Below are 21,554 nucleotides of genomic sequence, written 5' to 3' on the forward strand. Positions count from 1 at the left end.
ATTCACATACTGAGAGGGCAGCATTTAACAAACAACACATAAAAGAGAAACAAGGACAGATCTCAGAAAAGAGACTCGTTGTGTCATGTGTAACATTGAGCTCTACCGACGACTCAATAAACTGTGACTTCTGATGTTTCTGAACTGATCACATGCTCTATTTGCAATTACCTGATGATCTACTTTCTAAAAACAAACCAGTTAGAGTAGGTTTGGAGTGAAAAGAAGATAGACAAAAGACTGTACAAATAGCCATGCGGTGATGACACAGTCTAGACCGCTTATCATATCCTTCTAATGATCTCTCAGATCATTTGATGTATGAAAGGGTGGAGAAGATCCAGTAGGTCTGTCTCCAACCTCACAACTGGTCAACGTCATGATATCTTTAAGGTTTTACACACTGATTGAAAAGTTAAAAAGTACAAAATACTTTAAAAACCAATTCTTGTGCACCTCTCTGATTTTATTTTGAATGCATTATTAATCAAATGTGACCCTGGACCACAAAACCAGTCTTAAGTAGCATGGGTATATTTGTAGCAATAGCCAAAAATACATTGTATGGGTTAAATGATCGATTTTTCTTTTATGCCAAAAACAATTCGGATATTAAGATCATTTTCCATGTTTTGTAAATTTCCAATTGTAAACATATCAAAATTAAATTTTTGATTAGTAATATGCATTGCTAAGAACTTCATTTGGACAACTTTAAAGGCAATATTCTCAATGTTTAGATTTTTTTGCACCCTAAGATTCTAGATTGTATTGAATAGTTGTATCTCTGCCAAATATTGTCCTAGCGTAACCAAAAATGGACCCTTATGACTGGTTTTGTGGTCCAGGGTCACAAATGTAGATGTGTGCAAACCAAAAAGGTAAGATGCAGGACCTTATTCGCAAAGCACACCAGAGTATGTGTTGCATCTGTGATCTTCAACATTTTCAATGAAGACAAATCACAGATCAACGCTTCCTTTGAGATACTTTATGAACGAAGTCCTGAACTGCCAGGATGGCGAGGCTGGAAATACAGCTCTGGATAGCCAACACGGGCTCTTGATTTTGTACCTGTTGATAACCATTGGTGGGTTTCTTCTTGGGTATTTCTGGAGAAGACATGGACGTGCCACTCACAGCAGCCTTGTCGAAGGGTGGGTATTTTTTGGAGAATGATTTGACGTTATTGGTGACCAAGACCCTAGGCTTTGTAGGGAGAGGCAAAGATGCAGAGGTGGGTTTGGAAGCAACAGGTTTTTGCGTTTTAGCCACTTTGACCTGAACAGGTTTTGTCGCTTTAGGCTTTGCAGGTACGGCATTGGGTTTAGTTTTGTCTTTGGCTGGTTGAGGTTTGGTCTCTGCTTTCTTCACAGCTGCTACTGTTACTTTAGTCACTGCTGCCTTTTCAGTCTTCACTGTTGCTGTTTTTGCACCATTGCCATTAGCTTTAGCTGCTCCGTTAGTTTTTATCTCCACCGCTGGCTTCCCGTTGCCATTGTTATTAGCTTTGCCATTGCTGCCAGCTTTAGCATCTTTCCCATTTCCATTTCCATTGCTTTTGCCATTGCCATTGCCATTACCATTTACTTTAGCTTGCCTGCTATTTTTTCCATTGTCGTTTGTCTTCTTCAGGGCCGGTGTTGCTTTTGGTTTGGCTGCTAGTTTAGAAGCTAAAGTAGGTTTTATCTTTGAGATCAAGATTTGTGCAGCAGTAGGTTTGGCCTTTGGCTTTGGAGTTGGCTTGGTTTTAGCTGGAGCAACTTTGGCTGGCGTAGTTTTTGATTTAGCAGCTTTGCCATTGTTTGCCTTCCCCTATCATTTTTATTTAAAAGTGTAAGTCAGCGTTGAGTAAATGAGAGACAGACAGAGAGTGGAAGACATCAGGGATGGGTGGGATTGAAAGCAGTGGGGATGGACAGAAAGAGAGAGAGAAACACAATGAATTTAGGATCGCTGGCGCTTGAATGACTGACTGAGATTTTACTGGCATTACTGGATACAGTATAAAGCTAAGTCAGATTTAGTTGTTCACAGTCCTTTAATAAGTTCAGACTTTGTGAACGTCAATCATACCTAAAGAAACAAAAAATCTGATACTGTTTTCTCCAATAATGCCAATCTCCACATTAAAAAAGCAGCATGTTGTGCGCATGGGGATTTAACGCTGTGAGGCACTGGGGAAAAGTTTGCTCAAATAGCATCTGCTGATAAAACCGATGCATGGCTGGTACACTGTGCTGCTCAACTGCACAGAAGGAGAGCGATATTAAAGAAAAGGAAGGGAGATAGTCATAATACACCATTCATAATCCTATTAAAATGACCTGGCTAGCATGTATCAAATCATTAAAGAAAACTATTTAAAAAAAAACAACAACCAAAAACTGTAATAGTGATTAGACACAATAATCAATGTGAAAGGAATGAATGGCGTAGACTATCCAGAGTGAAATGCAAAAGCACAGAGAATAAAACAGGCATATTAATTGAAGGCTAATCTACATGTGGACACACACTGAGCTAAATTAAACTAGTGTAAGTTGACTATACTCACAGTGAAAAACAAAATAGCTTAGGGAGCACGCAAGATAAAGACAGCACTATAAATAAGTGAAAGAACAATGTTGGCCAAAGTGAAAGTAAACCTATAAAGTGAAGAGATGGATATGAATAAACACATAGACACAGACGCTCCATGTACATAAAAACAGATCAGAGTGACACAGGACACAAGAGAACTCACAAGTTTTGTTACTCACACAACAGGTGAAATGTGAAAACACATGCAAATACACATAAGAATAAAAAATATCAGACTTAAGAAGAGTAATGCCATGCAATTGTGAAGAATGAAAAGTGGTTTCCTTAACAAATCCTGTTTAGCTGAGTATTTATGTCAGCATCAGATCAATAAGTTGCAATGGCCTTGTTTACATGCACATGAAAATTCTAAATGATATTAGATTGGGGTCATATATTGAAAATCTATTACTATGAAGAACTGCATGAATTGCAGTAGTTAACCAGAATATGGATAAAATTTATCAAATGAAAAAAGGTAAATCAGAAATAAACAAGCTAATGAAAATATAACATTTAAATATGACTTTAAAAAAATGATAACAAATGTATATATAAATTATTTACACTACAGTCAAAAGTTTTTGAACAGTAAGATTTTTAATGTTTTTTATTTTTATTTTTTTAAATAAGTCTTTTTGCTCACCAAGCCTGCATTTATTTTATCCAAAATACAGCAAAAGTTGTAATATTGTGATTTTTTTTACTATTCAAAATAACTGCTTTCTATTTGGATATATTTTAAAATGTAATTTATTCCTGTGATTAAAGCTAAATTTTCAGCATCATTACCCCAGCAAAGCGGCAAATCAGAATATGACTGGAGTAATGATGCTAAAAATTCAGCATTCAAATCACAGGAATAAATTACATTTTAAAATATATTCAGATTGAAAACAGTTATTTTAAATAGTAAAAATATTTCAGAATTGTTTTTTTGTACTTATTTTTTGTTATGAGCAGAAGAGACTTCTTTAAAACACATTAAAAATCCTAGTGTTCAAAAACTTTTGACTGGTAGTGTACATTCTTGGATCTATATTTAATAAATAAGTTTTTCTACTTTTTGAGCTGCTGGTTTAACTGTGGGACCATGATCTATGATATAGTGTGCATATATGTGTGTGTTGTGCCTCCAGTGCCCCTTTAAAATCCACATACACACAATCACGTACTGATCAACACAAACAGTCTGACACTATACAGGCACAAATATATGACAAAGGACAACATGTAAATGACACAAACAACATCAATATAGTGTGACAGATAATGGACGAGGTGAAACGAGGTGGCGAACGGAAAGAGGTGACGATGTGAGACAGGAGTGAACAGGAAGGAGAGGATAAACGCGTTCAATTAAAAGAGAAGGGCGAGTTTACTAATTTCTGTATCCAATTAGCTTTTTCAAAATGTGTACATTAAAAAAATGAGTAACGTCAGCAATGTCACAAAAATATTTGCATACTGACTTCTGATTGGTGTTTTCTCTATATTCTGACTTAGATGTGTAGGAAACACAACCAAAATACTGATTAAAAAATTATGAAATCTATCTAAAAGTTGAACATTATTTTCTGTGCTATTCAAGTCAATCTAAATCCTGTGTAATGCTGTCTCCTCTCTTTTCTGATTCACTCCACTTTTGCTCTCCCTCTTTACCTCTTTGGTGGGGTCCACAGCTGGGACAGAGGGAGGGACGGATTTAGAGGGAGGGACACTCGTAGTTCCTTCATAATAATAGGGGTATTCATAATCATCCCGCTCTTCATCAAAGTACTGAGAGACATGGAAGGAGAGAGAGGAGCAGTGAAGCCAGAGGAATGCAGGGAAGGAGAGAGAGAGGCCATGTGAGTGACAGTAAGGGAATGTAGCAAATGACAAGAAGACTTTGGAAAGAGAAAATGATTGAGAGAATAATAGGGAGAGAAAAGAGAAAAGTGAAGGATGAGCAAAGTGAGATATAGGAACTAGAAATGAGAGCAAGATGAAAGCATGATGGTTTTATCATTTGTTCATCAGACTCATGGGTTTGAGTAACACTTAGATGTTACTGCATTACTGCAAAACACACTGAGAACTTCAATGAACAAGAAAACAAATGCATTCATCTGAAAAGCTGATACCATAAGCAGAAATAAAGCTATTATATGCAGTTTCGGCATTTAGAGTCAAACTGATGTTATAAAAGTTCTATAGTTTTGATTCTAAATTCAGATCAGAGTTGTGCTTGAAGCAACTGTAAAATGTAGCAAGCTGCTGTTGCTCAGCCTATTGTTCTTTTTAATTAAATAAATATAGTAAATTATTAAATATAAACATTTATTGAACATTGGAGTAATTTATCATATTTCTATATTAGGGTTATTATAGTTAACTAAAACTAAGTCTGAAAATTAAACTAAAACATACAAAAATATTTAATTTTTTTAAATAAAATAAATGTTTATAAAAGATATATAAGATATGTTTACATATATAACACAATATCTTGTGACTTTTATACTTGATATATTAAAACTAAAATGAAATGTAATGAAAGATATTTATAAAAAACTAAAATGACAAAAACACAACAAAAGTACTACAAATACTTTTGTATTAAAATGGAAATATAGAAATAAAGACTAAATCAAAATAATAATAAAACTATATTAGTATCTCATTGACACTAAAATAACACTCTTCTGTCTTTATTAAAGCAATACATTATAATGCATTCACTGTAAAAAACAATTTGTTGAGTAAACTTAAAATAATTTGTTACGCTGCTGCCTTAAAATTTTAAGTTGAATCAATTCAAATATGTAAGATGTCATTTAGTACAACTTAACATTTAAAGTTGACTAAACTTTTTTGAGTTGACTGAACTTAAAATTATAAGGCAGCTAGGTTACAAATTATTTTAAGTTGATTCAACAAATTGTTTTTTACAGTGCAGTATTTCTTTTTAACCATGGTTAAAAGTGTTTAAGGCACTCCAAGTCACATTCTCCCTAAGAACTCCTCTAGGTTGCTATTTATACAATTTGATCTAAACTTATACTTCGTAAATAGGTAAATCTCAAGAAAGCTAAAATATAAAGCAAGATGCACTGATGAGAAACTTAGACTGCATTAGGACAGAGCACCTTTGATGACGTGGAAGAGCTGTGGATGTATGAAAATGTTTTTGCAGGGGAGTCATGTGGGTATCTGACCTTCATGAGGGGCTCTGTATACTATAGGTGAAATATAAGACTAGTATGCTTAGAAACATTTAAATTCTAGATATTTGTGGATGATTTTTTTAGTATACAATACAGTTGTTGCTACTAGTGAAACTCTTTTTTATATACCTCACATCAGGACACGTCGCCCTATTGTGAAAATGTTTTGTGGTACTCACGTAGCTGTTTGGGTCCTGGGACTGGACTTTGGGCAGAGGGGAGTCACAGTCAGGGCTGTAGTGCTCGCAGAAGTCATAAGCGGCCTGAGGATTGGATGCAATCAGCAGTTGCTGAATCTCACCCTGGAGAGAAGCAAAGAACAAGAAGGGATGGCAGTTTAACAACCACACGTGAATGAAGTATCAAGTTTGTTACCAGGGGTCAAAGTCAGGTACACTCTTAATAATAAAGGTACTTTGCGATGTCATAGAGGAACCTTTTTTGTCTAAATGGTACCATAAAGAACCTTTAACATCTGAAGAACCATTCTGTTTCACAAAAGGTTCTTTGTGGCGAAAGCTTCTTCAGATTATAAAAAGGTAAGAAAGAGATGGTTCTTCAAAGAACTTTTGACTGAATGGTTCTTTGTGGAACCAAAAGTGGTTCTTCTACAGCCTCGCCTTTTAAAGCACCTTTATTTTTAAAAGTGTAATCTGAGATACAAATAGGGATGTAACGATCGGTCTCAATATTATTGTGGTCACATGACGACATGAAAGGATATAAAAGGCAAAAAGTGTAGATTTTTAAAACATTCTAACATAAAAGGTCTTTAAAATTGTGTTTTGGGCCATTATGCTTTGGCACAGTATCTGTCAAACGAACTAAAACCGAAAGCACAATTTGGCTTAATCCCTTTATCAAGTCTGTTTTCGCTGCATGTTTCAAAGCGAAGTGGCACATCGTTAAGGTCCGGTGTTTTCCGTGCCTCAGAACGGCTCCGTTCACAGTGAATGCAGTGAACTTGATTATTTCATGTGCTGTTAGTTTAGCATGTGTTTTGGAATGCAATGGCCACCAGTTATTCTTTATTTTCATAGCAGATGATTATAGCATAGGGTGACCATACGTCCTCTTTTACCCGGACATGTCCTCCTTTTTGGCTATAAAATTATGTCCGGGGGGATTTTGTAAAATATCATAAAATGTCCGGGTTTTTTACCTCATTTCACTGACCGTCATTAATTCAACACTTTAAATGCAGTCACTGCCCACCGGCATTATTCTGAGGTACCTGTCTGATGACGTGAAAGACCCAGTTGTCAAAACAAAACAAACAAGGAGCTGCCCTGCAAGAGCTGTGTGTCACTATCATGCCGAAACGCAAATGTAGTTTCACAGACGACTTGCAAAAAAATACCCGATGTTCATTCTTGGTCGTGATAAATGGGAAGCATTGTGCACCATCTGCACCTATGCTGCCCTCCAAAGGCAAAGTGCAGTAACTACACCAACACTGAAACAGAGAAAAATGCCTTTAAAGTTTTTAGGCCAGCTAGTCAAACATGTTGACACTCTTGTTTCTTTGGGACAAAATTGATCAGGAGACTTTGCCACAAGACAAAACCGTTTTCATAAAGTCCATTTTAATCCTCGATTTTGACCAAATGCGTAGTTACTGCACTTTGCCTTTGGAGGGCAGTATGTGCATCCTGGGGAGGGTGTCCTCTTTTTGGATTCTCAGAATATGGTCACCCTATTATAGCATTTCATTAGATTTGTAGTGAGATGCGTTTTTGTAAGCCTGTTTTCAATGAAGCTGGAGTTTTCCGTCCGAATAAAAGCTCTACTGCCATTTCTGTCAAAATAAAACTTAAAAGTGCAGTATGAATTGCTGACAGCTAGCAGTTTAAATGGGTAATGCTACTGCAGTCCAAAATATCTACTTCAAGTGTAGAAATTAGGAAAGAAGTATTGTAATTTCCCTACTGTAGTGTAAAGCAAAAATAATATACCTTTGAAATATTAATTTTCATTTATTTTACAGTGAAATTGTTGTGCAATATATGGCTATTACTGTCATAGGAGTAACAATAATATAAAATTGGTATTATATTCTAATTTGTTTGGCTTCTAAAATACCAGTGTGAATGTAATTTAGACTGAGACACAGGGTTGAGTCCCCTTTAAAGTTCAATTCTTGGCAAGTCAATTCTTGTTTTCTTAGTTAAGAACATAGGTTAGAGCTCTTAATTTTGAACTTTCGAAGTGCATTAGATAGAATTTACTTTTAAAATGTAGCAAATTTTCACTTTTTTAAAGTCTTCATTTGTCTTTTTATTAAATATTGCAATAAATATCACATTGTGGACTTCATATCGTAACATTAGCGTATTGTGAGATTTCAATATTGTTACATCCCTATACTAAGGTATTTAGCGTGTGCAAGTTTTTTTTTTTTTACTTTTGAAATAAATAGTGTTTGAATAGCAATAAGTGAAGTGCGACAGAACTGTCTCACATGTGATTTTATAAGTTAACTTTTATAAATGTACTTATAAGTCCAAGAATGTGTATTAACAAAGTAAATAAGGATGGTTCTGATTTCACATTGACTTCAAGCTATTCTTGTTCCTTCAGTTGCCTATAAAATCACCATGAATTTAATTCATGCAGATATTAAAAAGCAAACTCCAAAAATGTTACAGTGTCACCCTCATTCCATGTCAGGAACACAAATGAGGATATTTTTGTTGAAATCCGAGAGTGTTCTGACTGCATAGAGAGCAATGCAACCACCATGTTTAAGGCCCAGAAAGGTAGTAAGGACATTAATAAAATAGCTAATGTGACATTAGTGGTTCAACCATAATATTAAGATGCTATGAGAATACTTTTTGTGCGCTAAGAAAACAAAAAATAACCACAGTTTGCCAGTCTTCGGCGTGCTCTGTTGCTGTCTATGGAGGGTCAGAAAGCTATCAGATTTCATCAAAAAATATCTTAATTTTTATCCCGAAGATGATAAGGTCTTATGGTTTTAAAACAACATGAGGATGAATTATTAATCAAAGAACTTTTAAAAGGATAGTCCACCCAAAAAACTAAAATTCTGTCATCATTTACTCATAGAATTTTGAGTAAATAGTTGATGGCCCCCACTAAATTCCATAGTATGGAAAAAATACTATAAAAGTCAATGGGGACCAACATATCAAAATATCTTCAGTTGTGTTTAGCAGAAGAACAAATATACAATATTTGGAACAACTTTAGGGTAAATAATGATCATCTATTAATGCTCTAGCTATACCAGACCTGGAAGACCTCCTCATCCAAGAGACGGGCTCCAAAGACAGTGATGCCCTTGGTGTCCAAGACTGGGTTGTTGCTACGCGGCAGAGTTTTTGTAATACGATTCTTGCAGTCAAGGATAAGAGTGATGTTCTTCTTCTGCACAGAAATGGCAATGCGGTGCCACCTATAGGACGAGAGGAGATATTCAAGATTTAATGTGGGTGAACTGGGCAGATAGTCACAAAGAGTAACTGTATATAGTTTGTGTGTTTGCCAAGTGCAAATAATATAGACTGTAATGAACCTTTCAGGCCCTGCATTCGAAATTCTTACACTAAAAAGTGATGTCTACTATTCAAACAACACACAATGTGTAACAGCATCAGAATTGCATAACACAATTAATTATACAAGTTTTTGTGCTTTTAGATGACAGGACAGTGGAGATCCTGTCAGTCGGAGGAGCAGTTGCACTATATGTCAGTGTGCTAACCACAAGGCTATAAGAACCGAACAACACAAGTAACTGTATGGGCTGATGGGGCTCAGCAGGCATTGGTTACTGACTTGCCGTCAGCCAGGTTGACCCCTTTGAACAGTGGGTAGTCCTCTGGGGCGGGTTTGCGATTCTGGTCCTCATACAGGAAGATGGGCGAGCGTCCCAACTCTAGACCGAGCTGCTGTACACCCTGCTCATTATAGATGGACAGCAGGAAGGCTTGAAGACCTGCCTTGGCCTTCACCAGGGTCATGATGGAGAAGTTCTCCGGGAAACGTCCTACAGGAATATAAAGTTTTGAGACAAATAAAGCAGGTTAGTTCAAGCAGAGATACAATTGCAGTCTGGGATAAACCTATGAATCATGACTCAACTTGCATAAATTGCAGACAATTCACTGACGCTAACATTCAGATTTAGTTTTAACCATGCAACCATCTCATTAGCTACTGAAAAGCTCTCATCCTGCTTTTGAGGAGTAATTGCATGTTAGGCACCCAAATGATTTTCACCCAGACCCAGTAATCTTTAAAAGCATTAAAACAGCATCTAAAGAAAAGAACCTTGAAACCAGTCTGAGAATTACAACTGCATTTAGTGGCATGTAAAAAAAAAATCTAAAACTACAAGAATAAAGTTGTAATATTTTAAGAATAAAGTCGAAATCACAAGAATAAACTTGAAATGTTTCTAGAATAAAGTCGTTATTATATAAATAATATTTTATATTATGTATATATCATTATACCTAATTATATTAGGTATATAAGTGACTAGTGCCTATTCACAAGTCATTTTATTCATGGTATAATACAGTACATGATTGGAAATAATATTTAACATCTTCCATAAATTTTTTGTAGAGTGCCATCCACCCAGTAACAGCTCAGCTTTCAAATTCTGTCAGTTTTACAAAATACAAGTTATAAATGTGTTTTTCCTTTTTATTTCAAGTTTACAGCATGAAATAAACATGAAGGAACATCAGAAGGAATGACAAAAACAGTATAGTCTAATTTAATGAAACAAATGTCTCACTGTAATCGGAAAGATAACTCTTAAACCAAGGCGAATACAGTGATATGTCACGCATCAAAAAGAGTGAAAAACACATTATTGTAATAGACATATTGTTTGTATTTCACTATAAAACCTATTTTGAAAGCTGAGACTTTAGAATATGTCCTGGTGCCCCCAATCCGGGTCATTTGTATGCGCAACAGGCTAATTACACTCTTAAAATATTATAACATTAATCTCATAATTGCTACAAATTAATTCTCGTATTTTTGACTTTATTCTCAAAACCTTTAAGCTTTATTTTCAGAATTTCGACTTTATTGTCGAAATATTTCTACTTTATTCTCATAATTTCAACTTTATTCTTGAAATACTACGACTTTAATCTCGCAGTCTTAGATTTTTAAAAGCTTTTAACGTGCTGTAGAGAATGGATCTGTCTTAAAACAATAAATATTACTGAACAATAACCAAAACACCCAGCTGATAATGCACTTTCCCAATAACCATAATGTAAAATTCATAATTATATATACAAACATCTAAAAAAGTATGCAACCTTCGATTTTTACATGTCTCAGCACTTTTCTTTTCAAGCCTTTCAATTATGAACCTATCTTTTGCACAAATAATACACTTTTTGAATTCCCCATATTCCAGACACATACTGACATTCCATAAGTGGAACGATTATGCGTCTACGAATTTCTTCAGACTTGGTTTATATGATTATCCCTCGTTTTGGTTTATATGATTATATATGATTATGTCTCCTAAAATGAGGAGAAAGAAGCTTACCTGAGAATAGCTGTTTGGTGGGGGCAGAGATCTGGGCTTTCTTAGTGATGCGGTAGGCATGATCAGGAGAGCCGGACCGGCGGGAGGTGCAGAAACCCGGAACTTTCTGCACACCTTCAGGGAGGGAAGGCAACTGCAGCACCCGCAAAACATCTATTGGATCTGTGGAAGGAAAACAGTTTAGTCATTAGAAGAAAAAAGTGTATTAAGATCATTTTAAACATTATTTTATCACTTAATAACTTCAGGATATATGATTATGCATTCATATCATTTAGATCCAAAGAGAACCAATAGCATATAACAAGATAAATACACTTGTTTCTGCGAACACAGTTCAAAACGTGAGTTCAAACAGATGTTGAAACCTTCAACAGGCCCCACACAGACAGGTTTTAAAATTGTATGTCTATTCCCATTTTCTTATTGCTCTTGGCATCTCCGTTGCTTTTTTATGGGATTCATGTGAATCCTGATGCCATCTGCTCAAACCCACAACGTGTACTACATTATTAACTGTCTAAAACTATGTTAAACTCTCTAACAAGTCTTAATGTAGTTGCAATACGTATTTGAGGTTAAACATGTTTGGCTCTGTCTCCATACACTCTTTCTAGGGCTTGACGAATCTCTTATTTCCTTGCATTTCAGCGCTGCCACTTTCCTCTGAGGCTCTGCCAGTATTTTTGGTTCCTATAACCACATTGACCAAAATATGGTTGGTGCAGTTACCACAATGGGTAGTTAAGTCATTTTGTGTTTAGTAACTAACATATTCATATTACAGACCACAAATAAGGAATTCTTAGGTAAACTAATTAGGATGTGAGTACACAGTTAGAGAGTTGTTCATAAGAGGGCAAACGAAGACTAGTGTACATTATTTAACACAATACTGTAAGGAAACACGCTGAAAGCGGTTCAAGAGTGCAGGAATAGCCTAAAATGGGGCTTAAATGCAATGCTTCCTTGATTCTCAAAAGGTGAACCTATTGAAATAATGGGAGAAAGAGATGAACAAGAAAGAGAAAGTCTCTGGTCACTGTATCGGTTACCAGAAGAGACAAAATACACAATGTATGGCACTGTTTGAGACCTCAGCCACAGCACTATATATGTCTGCTAGGCCTTCTCAGCTAATTTGAATAAAATAAGGAGGGGAAAAACCCAAAAAGCATTTCCCAAAGCAAAATTAGGAATAAGGGCAAGCACAAATAAAATAAGATGCTGTAGGCGAAACAGAACAAAAACAGAGAATGAAAACTCTGTATATCATATAATTAGGTAAAAATTAAAAAAAAAATTGATTTTAAAATATTGATTTCAAACTGAAATGTATGCGTTATTTTAAATTTAACTGAATGAGCATTTATCATTCCTCCAAATAAAAAAAAAATCACTCCCTATCAATACAGCTATCAGTGGACACTATGTAAAATGACAGGCCAAATCATCTCAAAATACCTAAATATCAGCTGATTGATCAACCTAAATTGGTCTATCACAACTGCTAAGTCATGCATTTATTACAGAGGACATTATTGCTTCTATTGCATCTACCAAGCACCAGTGCTGAATGGATCAGCATACATTTTGCACATGGTAAACACGTCCCTGAATGTCTGCAACCAAGAGTCACTAGATGCTCTCACAGTGCATTCTCACAAACAAACACTGTGTGCTCACCCAGTCTGCAAACACAGGAACAGACAATGGCTCTCAAAGGTCAAGACCTAGAACCAACATTCCCAACAGTAACTCATTAGCAGTCAAGGTGACCCCAACATTTCTAAACAAACTTCCCTTTTAACACCAAAACTCTGTCATGACACTGTAATGTATTTGAGAGAACATTCCAGATGGTTAACTTATCTTCTCTTCCTTTGACCTTTGGTGTTGCACTGTCTTCTTTTGAGCTGTGCTAAATACCAGCGAGACATATGACCTGACACCTTGACCCTTTCAACTCCCACCTTTACTGTCTCACAAAGATGTCCTTGTATTGAGCAAGATGGATAGACTGGAGGACTATGAAGAAGATGGCGATGAGGTTCTACATTTCTAAACAAATGAGGAAGAGACACCCGCAACAACTGTGACAACAAACCGCAAGCGGATTCAACTTCAAAAGATGCAAAAGACATAAGATAAAATACATCCATCAAACTGTCTGGATCTGTCTCCTCGTCTCGTTCTCTCTTCCCACCGACCGCAGTAGTTAGGCGTGCATGTACAGGCCTGTCTAGAGGTTGTAATTTAGATCATGGCTCTCTATATTTATGATTTATTTATAATATGCAGACAGCTATGCTATCATACCAACTCCTGGCATAATATAGGGTTACAGAGACATATATATCAAACGAGTAGTTAATGTTCACAGATTGCCAAGTGTGTTAGTGTGGTTCATGGTTTTTTGATTTTAATGAAAGGTTTACAACTAAAAAAATCCATGGCTGACACAAGTGCATTAGCCTGACTACTGAAAGGTGCACTCTTAAAAATATAGGTGCTTCAAAAAGTTCTTCAAGCGATGCCATAGAAGAACCATTTAGTCAAAGGTTCTTTAAAGAACTTTTGTGAAACAGAAAGGTTCTTCAGATGTTAAAGGTTCTTTATGAAACAATTTAGACAAAAAGGTTCTTCTATGGCATTGTGAAGCACCTTTATTTTTAAGAGTGTGCTTTTGGCAAATGTAGTACATTTATGACATAAACATGGGATTTTTTACTGTTTTTTTTTTTTTTACTAGTTACTAGTGTGCAAACAAACAGTAATCTACCTCTAAACAACAGGCCTGTTCATTTGTGCTGTCTAAATAATGTGTCCATTAAGTAGTAGTGCAGAAAGCTATTCAATTTAACTAAAAAACAGAAATACATTAAGCCATATTTTTAAATATAATTATGTGCTGTCATAGTATTCTCAAGGCCTAGAGATGAAGGGGCCTTGCCAGAAGAACTGCGTTAGAACATACATTGCCTTAAAGCTTATAAATTGATTATACATTACAATACTATATTAATACATCAATATATAGGCTATATATTCTGTGGCAGCATGTTCTGGGTCTAGGTGGTTTAGTATGAGTCAGTGTGGTGTACAGTGCGCCTTTGCTTACCACTGCCAGGATGGATAAACTGACCGCACGGCCACTATATTAAACATCATGTAAACTAAAAAAGATTGAGCGTTTATACAGACTCCCCACAGCTACTGTATACACCCATCACTGTAAACCAAAGTATACACTACACACAGAAAAATGAATATACCAAGAATTACGCAAACTAGGTAACTATAATAGAGTTGGCAAAACATTCTAAATCAGTCCTAAATTTGGTCACTGACAAATAGCTTGGTCACCTTAAGCTCAGAAATGTGAAAACAGACTATTTTCATCAACATGCAACCATACATCATGAGGCATACACAAAAAAGTTAACGACACGTTAATAAAAAAAATAAGCCAGACTAAAAAGATGAGGGTGCTTATTATGTGCTCAGCGAATACTTCAGATGTGGTGCTCTTGAGCTGAAAGGCTTGAGAATGCGTTGGGCCCTCTTGTGGTGAGCTGTCTGCATTCCCAAAAAACTATTTTAAACTGACCTTGAAATACAGAAATTTTGTGAAACCTGCTGCAACAGTCCTCTGGTAAAGACATCTGCATTGCATGTTTCCGGAATAACCAGCGGTGCAATGCAATGAAACATGTCTGGAAGACAGATCCAGTGATCTATTTAAAGGTAGTAATGGCTCAAACATTCTTCAAATATCAAAATAAAGGTTCTATATTGGCATCAATGGTTTTTTGAAGGAGCTTCACCATTATTCCACAAAAGGTTCTTTGAATAGGAAAATAAGGGGGGGAAATGGAACCTGGAAGGTTCTCTGAAAAACTAAAATGGATCTTCTATGGCACTGGTGTGAAAACCTCCTTCCGGAATCTTTTATTTTTAACAGTGTATGCCAACTTTCTATGATTTTTTAGGTCAAAAACAACCCAAAGATTGTGAGGACTGACACTTGGTGACAATCTATCTTTCTAGACATACCGCAAAACTGTGCTTCTTCAACCAGAGGAACTGTATTGTTGTCAACAGAGCCATTTGTGGAACTGGAGGCTTCTGGAGGCCTGTTGCGGTTAGAGTGTGAAAAGGTTCCTACAGCTGGAGTTAAATCACTAGGGTTGGCTTTGTTTGTCAGTTATGGAAGAAGATAAAAAAAAACGCTTTCTCAGAGCAAAAACATAATAAGGCTGATCCCCTACAAAACAAACAGCACAACTCACTACATCAATGAACTTGAGGTATCATCCACTTACTAATGATAGTTACAAGTTTAATACCAAGTATGAACAATAGTAATCTAGTAAGGGATCCGAGGAGCACCCATTAAACTCTTTGGCCTTCGTATTTCCAATGTACTTCGGGACTAGAGTAAATTAGCACAATGACATTCTTGAAACTGTCAGGAATGACGGACACACCCATGAGGACAGTCTTTTCTCACGTGCTACGAATATAGACTTGAATATTCCGGGCATTTCCTTTACACACAGTGGCTCCATTCAGTCCTCATCGCTGCATTTGGTTGAGGGTGTTTTGGTTAACAGAAGCGAGACAGACTGCTCTTTGAGAGTGCTGCCTTTGAAATGAGGTTGAAGGAACATCCATGTTAAATAAATATTCCACACCTAAAAAACACTGCACTCACAAAAGTCTGTCTACTGCCCCAAATTTAACAATACGAAGAACAAACAGTGACGACCGCTTTAAGGTGACTAGCAGATATAAATGGACTTATAAATGGAGAATCCTAAATAGTAGCTTGGTTTGCATAACTTTAAAGTTCACCGTTTTGAGCAACATAACCTGGTTTGAGTTATTAAAAATCATAGATGTTTTTGAACCAGCAACACCATACTGTGAAATATTCATAGTGCAACATTCACTGAATCTGTGGAAAGTTCTCCAGGTGTAATAGACGTGTGTGTTTACACAAATATCACTGAGCTCACACACGGAGACACTAACTCATTCACTACATCTCTCAGAACCACAGGGCAGAATAATAACCTACTCATGCGAGGCACAAATATTCAGACTTCCTCTAAACACACAAGGGAGGGAAAGGGGAGAAAAAAGAGCGATCGAATCAGAAATCTGGAATTACATCCATGCCTGAGGGACATTAGTGCACGCCTTCATCTAAAAGATTGTTTCGTTGCTTACTTTTTTCATTTAAACAGAAACTTTAGCACAATTATTATGAATTAAATCAGTATAAATCTGGTGTGAAAATGTACTGTATCTGATTATGTGCTTTTACTTACTGTAAGCGGCAGAATGAATCTCTAGCGCCACTCACCAACTAGTGGCGAACGGTAGAAGCACAGCTGATGATTTACAAATAAAATAATGGTAAATTAAAAAAAAAAACGTGTGGGGTTAATTAAATAATCAACTAATTATATAAAATATGGATTTGTATTATAAATAAAACAAAAACGATTGTTCATACAGTTTATGAAGCAGAAAAACGACACTCGTATTAATAAAATAACAGTTCAAAGCAAATTCAGTACTGTTCAAATGATGTCCAGTCAGCCAGTCATTTTGGAAAAAAAACTTGACAGTGATTAGGACATTGTTGCGAACGTCTTAGAACCCTTTAAAGGTAGTTAAATCGAGTATAAACAAACAAACCAAAAGGTACCATGAAATATTGTTTTTTTTTTTAAATAAACCTCGAAAAAACTGAATACAAGAGCACACCTAGCAACGCTCTGAAGGCGCAATCAGTAGCAACGGTTATTATTCAAAAATATTTGACCGCTAAATTCCAAGACTGACCAATCAGAATCAAGCATTCAAGAGATCCATGTAATTAATAAAAGTAATAATAAAAAATGAATATTTAAAATGTAAATATAAATTATATAAAAACTATATCTTTTGAATTTACTATACGATTAATGTTCGTTGTTAGCACTAATTGCAAATATCATGTCAAGGTGCGACGAAATGAAGTTCGAACCAGGATGTGAAACCCTGCAAGTGAAAGCACCGTCCTATCCTATGCCCCCGTCTGGGATGCCACATAATGTGTGCCAACGCGGCCTGGAGCTCAACTCAGGGGCCTGCATTTATTTTGTGCATATTTCAGCTCTTGAAAAAGTCTGACAACTTGACAAGATGAAAGAACGATGTCAACCAAATTTTAGCCTGCAAAAGTGAGCTCACCAAAAGTGACATCTAAACGTAGAAAACAATAACCTGAAATGACTACCTTTGCAAATACGTTTTCAAAAATATTTAAGCATCTTGGAAACACAAATACACCACCACAGTCTGCGTAATTTCGTGAATGACGTTACCTGTCGTGCGTAAAGCGCATCCAAACCCACTGTTGCACTGACGCTAAATACTTCCATACATAAATCATGTTAAAGTTTCTTCTGTCAAATCTCACAATTACCCAAACAGAAAAAGCAAAATGCTCACCTGCTTGTGCCAGGGTAAGGCACAGGAGGAGCACGAACGAGGTCTCCATGCACCACGGCCTCCGCTTCTTCCGAATATCCATAGTTCCCAAGTTTTTAGACTACAAGGCAGGACAGTTTCAAATTAGCTTTTTCGTTCTTTCCACATCAACTTCGACTTGGCCTCTAACAAACTTGGTGCGTCTTGAGGGACGCCTTGAAACGACACCCACCTTGTTCTTCAATAAGTTATCTGGGTTATGTACAAAACTTAAATAGGTAGAAGGGAACGGGTAATAAATATGAAGTTTTACAGCTTGAAACCCGTAATGCTAGAGCCCCATTGAGTCTGAGTGAACAGAAAAGCGGAGAGAGCAGAGAGAGGCTTCAAATCACTCTCGCTCAATCTCTCTCTTTCTCTCTCCCTCTTCTTACTTTCTCCCACGAAATGTGAAGGAGCGCGTGTGTGCGTGTGCGTGTGTGTGTGTGTGGGGAGAGAGAGAGTGAATGAGAGGGTACAGAGTAAAAAAGAGGGAGGGAAATGCATGCATGCGGACTTCTGCGGTTTTCTACACGTTCGTTACGTGTAAGTAGCCTACTTATGAAAGGATCTATATGGCTCAAAATATCTGTGTTCATCAAAGGAGATGTTTGATGTTGACGTGCCAGCGATTGGCATGTAGTTCAGTCAGTTTATTTCTCTCTATTTATTTCTGTTTCACAGCTGAACCATGTAAGACCGATGGGTCCGTAGTCATGAAGGATTTCAACCGCCAATCAGATCATTATCCGCGCGTGACGTCACATGCCCTCTTTCCTGCTCTTCCCTCCGTTTTTGATGCTCGGTCCAAGTCGGTTACTCAAATTAAATGACCACGCCAGCAGATATAGAACGAAATCAACGTTTAGCCATGTCAGCAAAACTTCATTTCGGTTAGTCATACACAATTACTGAAGAAATTACTATTGTATGCGAATTATCAATGGTTTTGGGGCTGTCTACTATTTCTGTCAGTAGTTTATGGCGCGCAATTGCTGAGGCTCATCTCGCGCAACGTTTTTTGGCGCCTCTAGCACATTTAGCTAAAGACGCTGAAACAAAACGCAAATGTTTCTGTGATTTGTGTATAATGTGTAAACATATGTTATCTCGGACCACAAAACCAGTGGTTCAAATTTATATTTATTGTACATCATCTGAATAAATAAGTATTTCATTTATGTAGGCTAGGGTTTGTTACTACAACTATTTGAAATTTAAAAAAATTAAAATAATGAGAAAATCGCCTTTAAAATTGTCCAAATGAAGTTCTTAGCAATGCTTATGACTAATCAAAAATTAGGTTTTGACACACTACCGTTCAAAAGTTTGGGGTCAGTACATTTTTATTGTTTCTTTTTTTTTTCTTCTTTTTTTTTTAAAGAAATTAATACTTTTATTCACCAAGGATGTATTAAGGAAATAATTAAAAGTTTATTAAAAGTTAGTAAAAAATAATTTACATTGTTATAAAAAAATTATATTTTGAATAAACACTGTACTTTTTAAACTTGTTATTCATGAAAGAATCCTGAAAAAAAAAAATCACAGGTTCCAAAAAATATTTGGCAGCACAACTGTTGATATTCTCCAACATTGATCATTCTAATAATAAATCAGCATATTAGAATGATTTCTGAAGGATTAAGACACACCCATGAAAAAAATCAGCTTTTCATCACAGGAATAAATTCTATTTTAAAGTATGTTAAAATAAAAAACATTATTTTATATTGTAAAAACATTTTGCAATATTACAGTTTTTTTTCTGTATTTTTAATCAAATTAATGCAGCCTTGATGAGCATAAGAGACTTCTTTAAAGACTATTACAAGTCTTACTGACCCCAAACTTCTGAATGGTAGTGCATATATATGTATAGTGTAAATATATTTACACTAGAAAATTTACAAAATATCTTCATGAAACAAGATCTTTACATAATATCCTAATGATAATCGCATAAACGAAAATGTATATATAATTTTGACCCATACCATGTATTTTTGGCTATTGCTACATTTGTGGTCCAGGATCTCATATAATAAAGTGATAAATAGGTTATTTTTTCCGACGCACCGTCCAACGCTGATCCTAATGAAATGCGTTCGAGCAGCCTACTCTTGCTACAGTAACTGTGAATTTGTGATCATTTTTGTGAACTCTGACTAGTAATCTTACTATGGTGCCTACCGAGAATTTGTTTTAAAATTCTCAGTGTCAAAAGTGGGCAAATTTACCACGATTTATAGTAGGCCTAGCTACACTACCAGTCAAAAGTTTTTAAAAGATAAGATGTTTAATGTTTTTTTTTTTTTAAGTCTCTTATAATGTTAAAAAGATTACTATTTCAGATAAATGCTTTTCTTTCGAACTTTCTATTCATCAAAGAAACCGGAAAAAATTCTACTCAGATGTTTTCAACATAATAATAATAAATGTTTTTTGAGCAGCAAATCAGAATATTAGAATGATTTCTGAAGGATCATGTGACTGGAGTAATGATGCTAAAAATTCAGTTTGAAATCCAGGAATAAATTAAATTTTAAAATAAATTAAAATAGAATAGTTATTTTGAATCAAATAAATGCAGGCTTGGTGAGCAAAAGAGACTTCTTTAAAATACATTACTGTTCAAAATCTTTTGACTGGTAGTGTATATTACTATAAGTAGACCTTTTAGGTTTTTGTTTAATCTTTTGACAAAAGTCACAAAGCAATGATTAAGTGTAATCATGTACTCGCTCCTATTTGATCTCTGATACACCAAAGCAACCGGTTCATTTTGATGTTCCTCCTCTCCTTAATCTTTTTCTCTCATTGCCTCTTATAGATGCAGTCCCTCAGAGTAAAGGATAAAAAGAAACCCAGTCATTTATTTAGATTACGCATGTGCTCTGTCCAAACATCTTAAGCTCCTGTGCTTTTGAAGAAACAGTCCTTATAATAAATCTCTGCTTACTCAAATGAGAAACAAGTAACTCATGTGCATGTTTGCCATAAATGCCATACTGTCAACAGCCACCAATCACAATATAACCTGCACTGTGTTCTTTCATGAATATAACTATTAAGAGCTGATGAGAGTTTTTCCCTGCAGGGAAATTCTAATTTGCAAGTAAAAAATGATTCTTATGTCTTGTGGCCCATTATGGCCTAAAGGAGACAATCCATAAACAATCAAGGCATGCATTTTTGTAAGGCCTCTGGCTGGTGCACTCTGGTGTTTCTATAATAAAACAGTATAATCATATGCTTTAAATCTGTGGTGTTCCCATTGACTCAGTGAGGCCGGAGGAGAATGTGAGAAAGAATAAAGGTATTTTTGAAAATGTGAGAAAAGATCATGGAAAATTGAGCGATGTGGCTGGAAAGTGGGAATCAGGTGTACTAAACTATTAAAATGTAAAAAAGTTAAAATGTAATGTAGTACTTAAATTGCTCTTGCCTAAATGCAGCAAAATTAAGCAGCACGGATATATTTGTAGCAATAGCCAAAATGGGTCAAAATTTTCGACTTTTCTTTTGTGCCAAAAATCATTAGGATATTAAGTAAAGATCATGTTCCATGAAGATATTTTGTAAGTTTCCTACTGTACATATATATATTAACACTTAATTTTTGATTAGTAATATGCATAAGAATTTTATCTGGACCACTTTAAAGGCGATTTTCTCAGTAT

General features: G+C 35.7%; 1 protein-coding gene across 6 annotated transcripts in view; it reads right to left on the reverse strand.

Moving 5' to 3' along the window:
* Positions 1–18,312, reverse strand: part of col11a2 (collagen, type XI, alpha 2) — a 47,037-nt gene extending 28,725 nt beyond the window's left edge. For 3 of the 6 annotated variants that reach the window (XM_073822327.1, XM_073822328.1, XM_073822325.1), the window contains exons 1-6: positions 17,854–18,312; positions 11,347–11,508; positions 9,597–9,807; positions 9,051–9,213; positions 5,972–6,094; positions 1,075–1,815 (exon numbers count right to left, since the gene is read on the reverse strand). In XM_073822327.1, the coding sequence (XP_073678428.1) occupies positions 1,075–1,815; positions 5,972–6,094; positions 9,051–9,213; positions 9,597–9,807; positions 11,347–11,508; positions 17,854–17,935 (1,482 nt within the window). In that variant the 5' untranslated portion in view covers positions 17,936–18,312. The remainder of the gene's footprint in view (positions 1–1,074; positions 1,816–5,971; positions 6,095–9,050; positions 9,214–9,596; positions 9,808–11,346; positions 11,509–17,853) is intronic. The other 3 variants (XM_073822330.1, XM_073822329.1, XM_073822326.1) reach the window with 2 other exon arrangements.
* Positions 18,313–21,554: the final 3,242 nt, after the last annotated feature.

This window comes from Garra rufa, chromosome 17 (assembly GCF_049309525.1).
Source record: "Garra rufa chromosome 17, GarRuf1.0, whole genome shotgun sequence".
In the NCBI taxonomy this organism is placed as follows: Eukaryota; Metazoa; Chordata; class Actinopteri; order Cypriniformes; family Cyprinidae; genus Garra; species Garra rufa.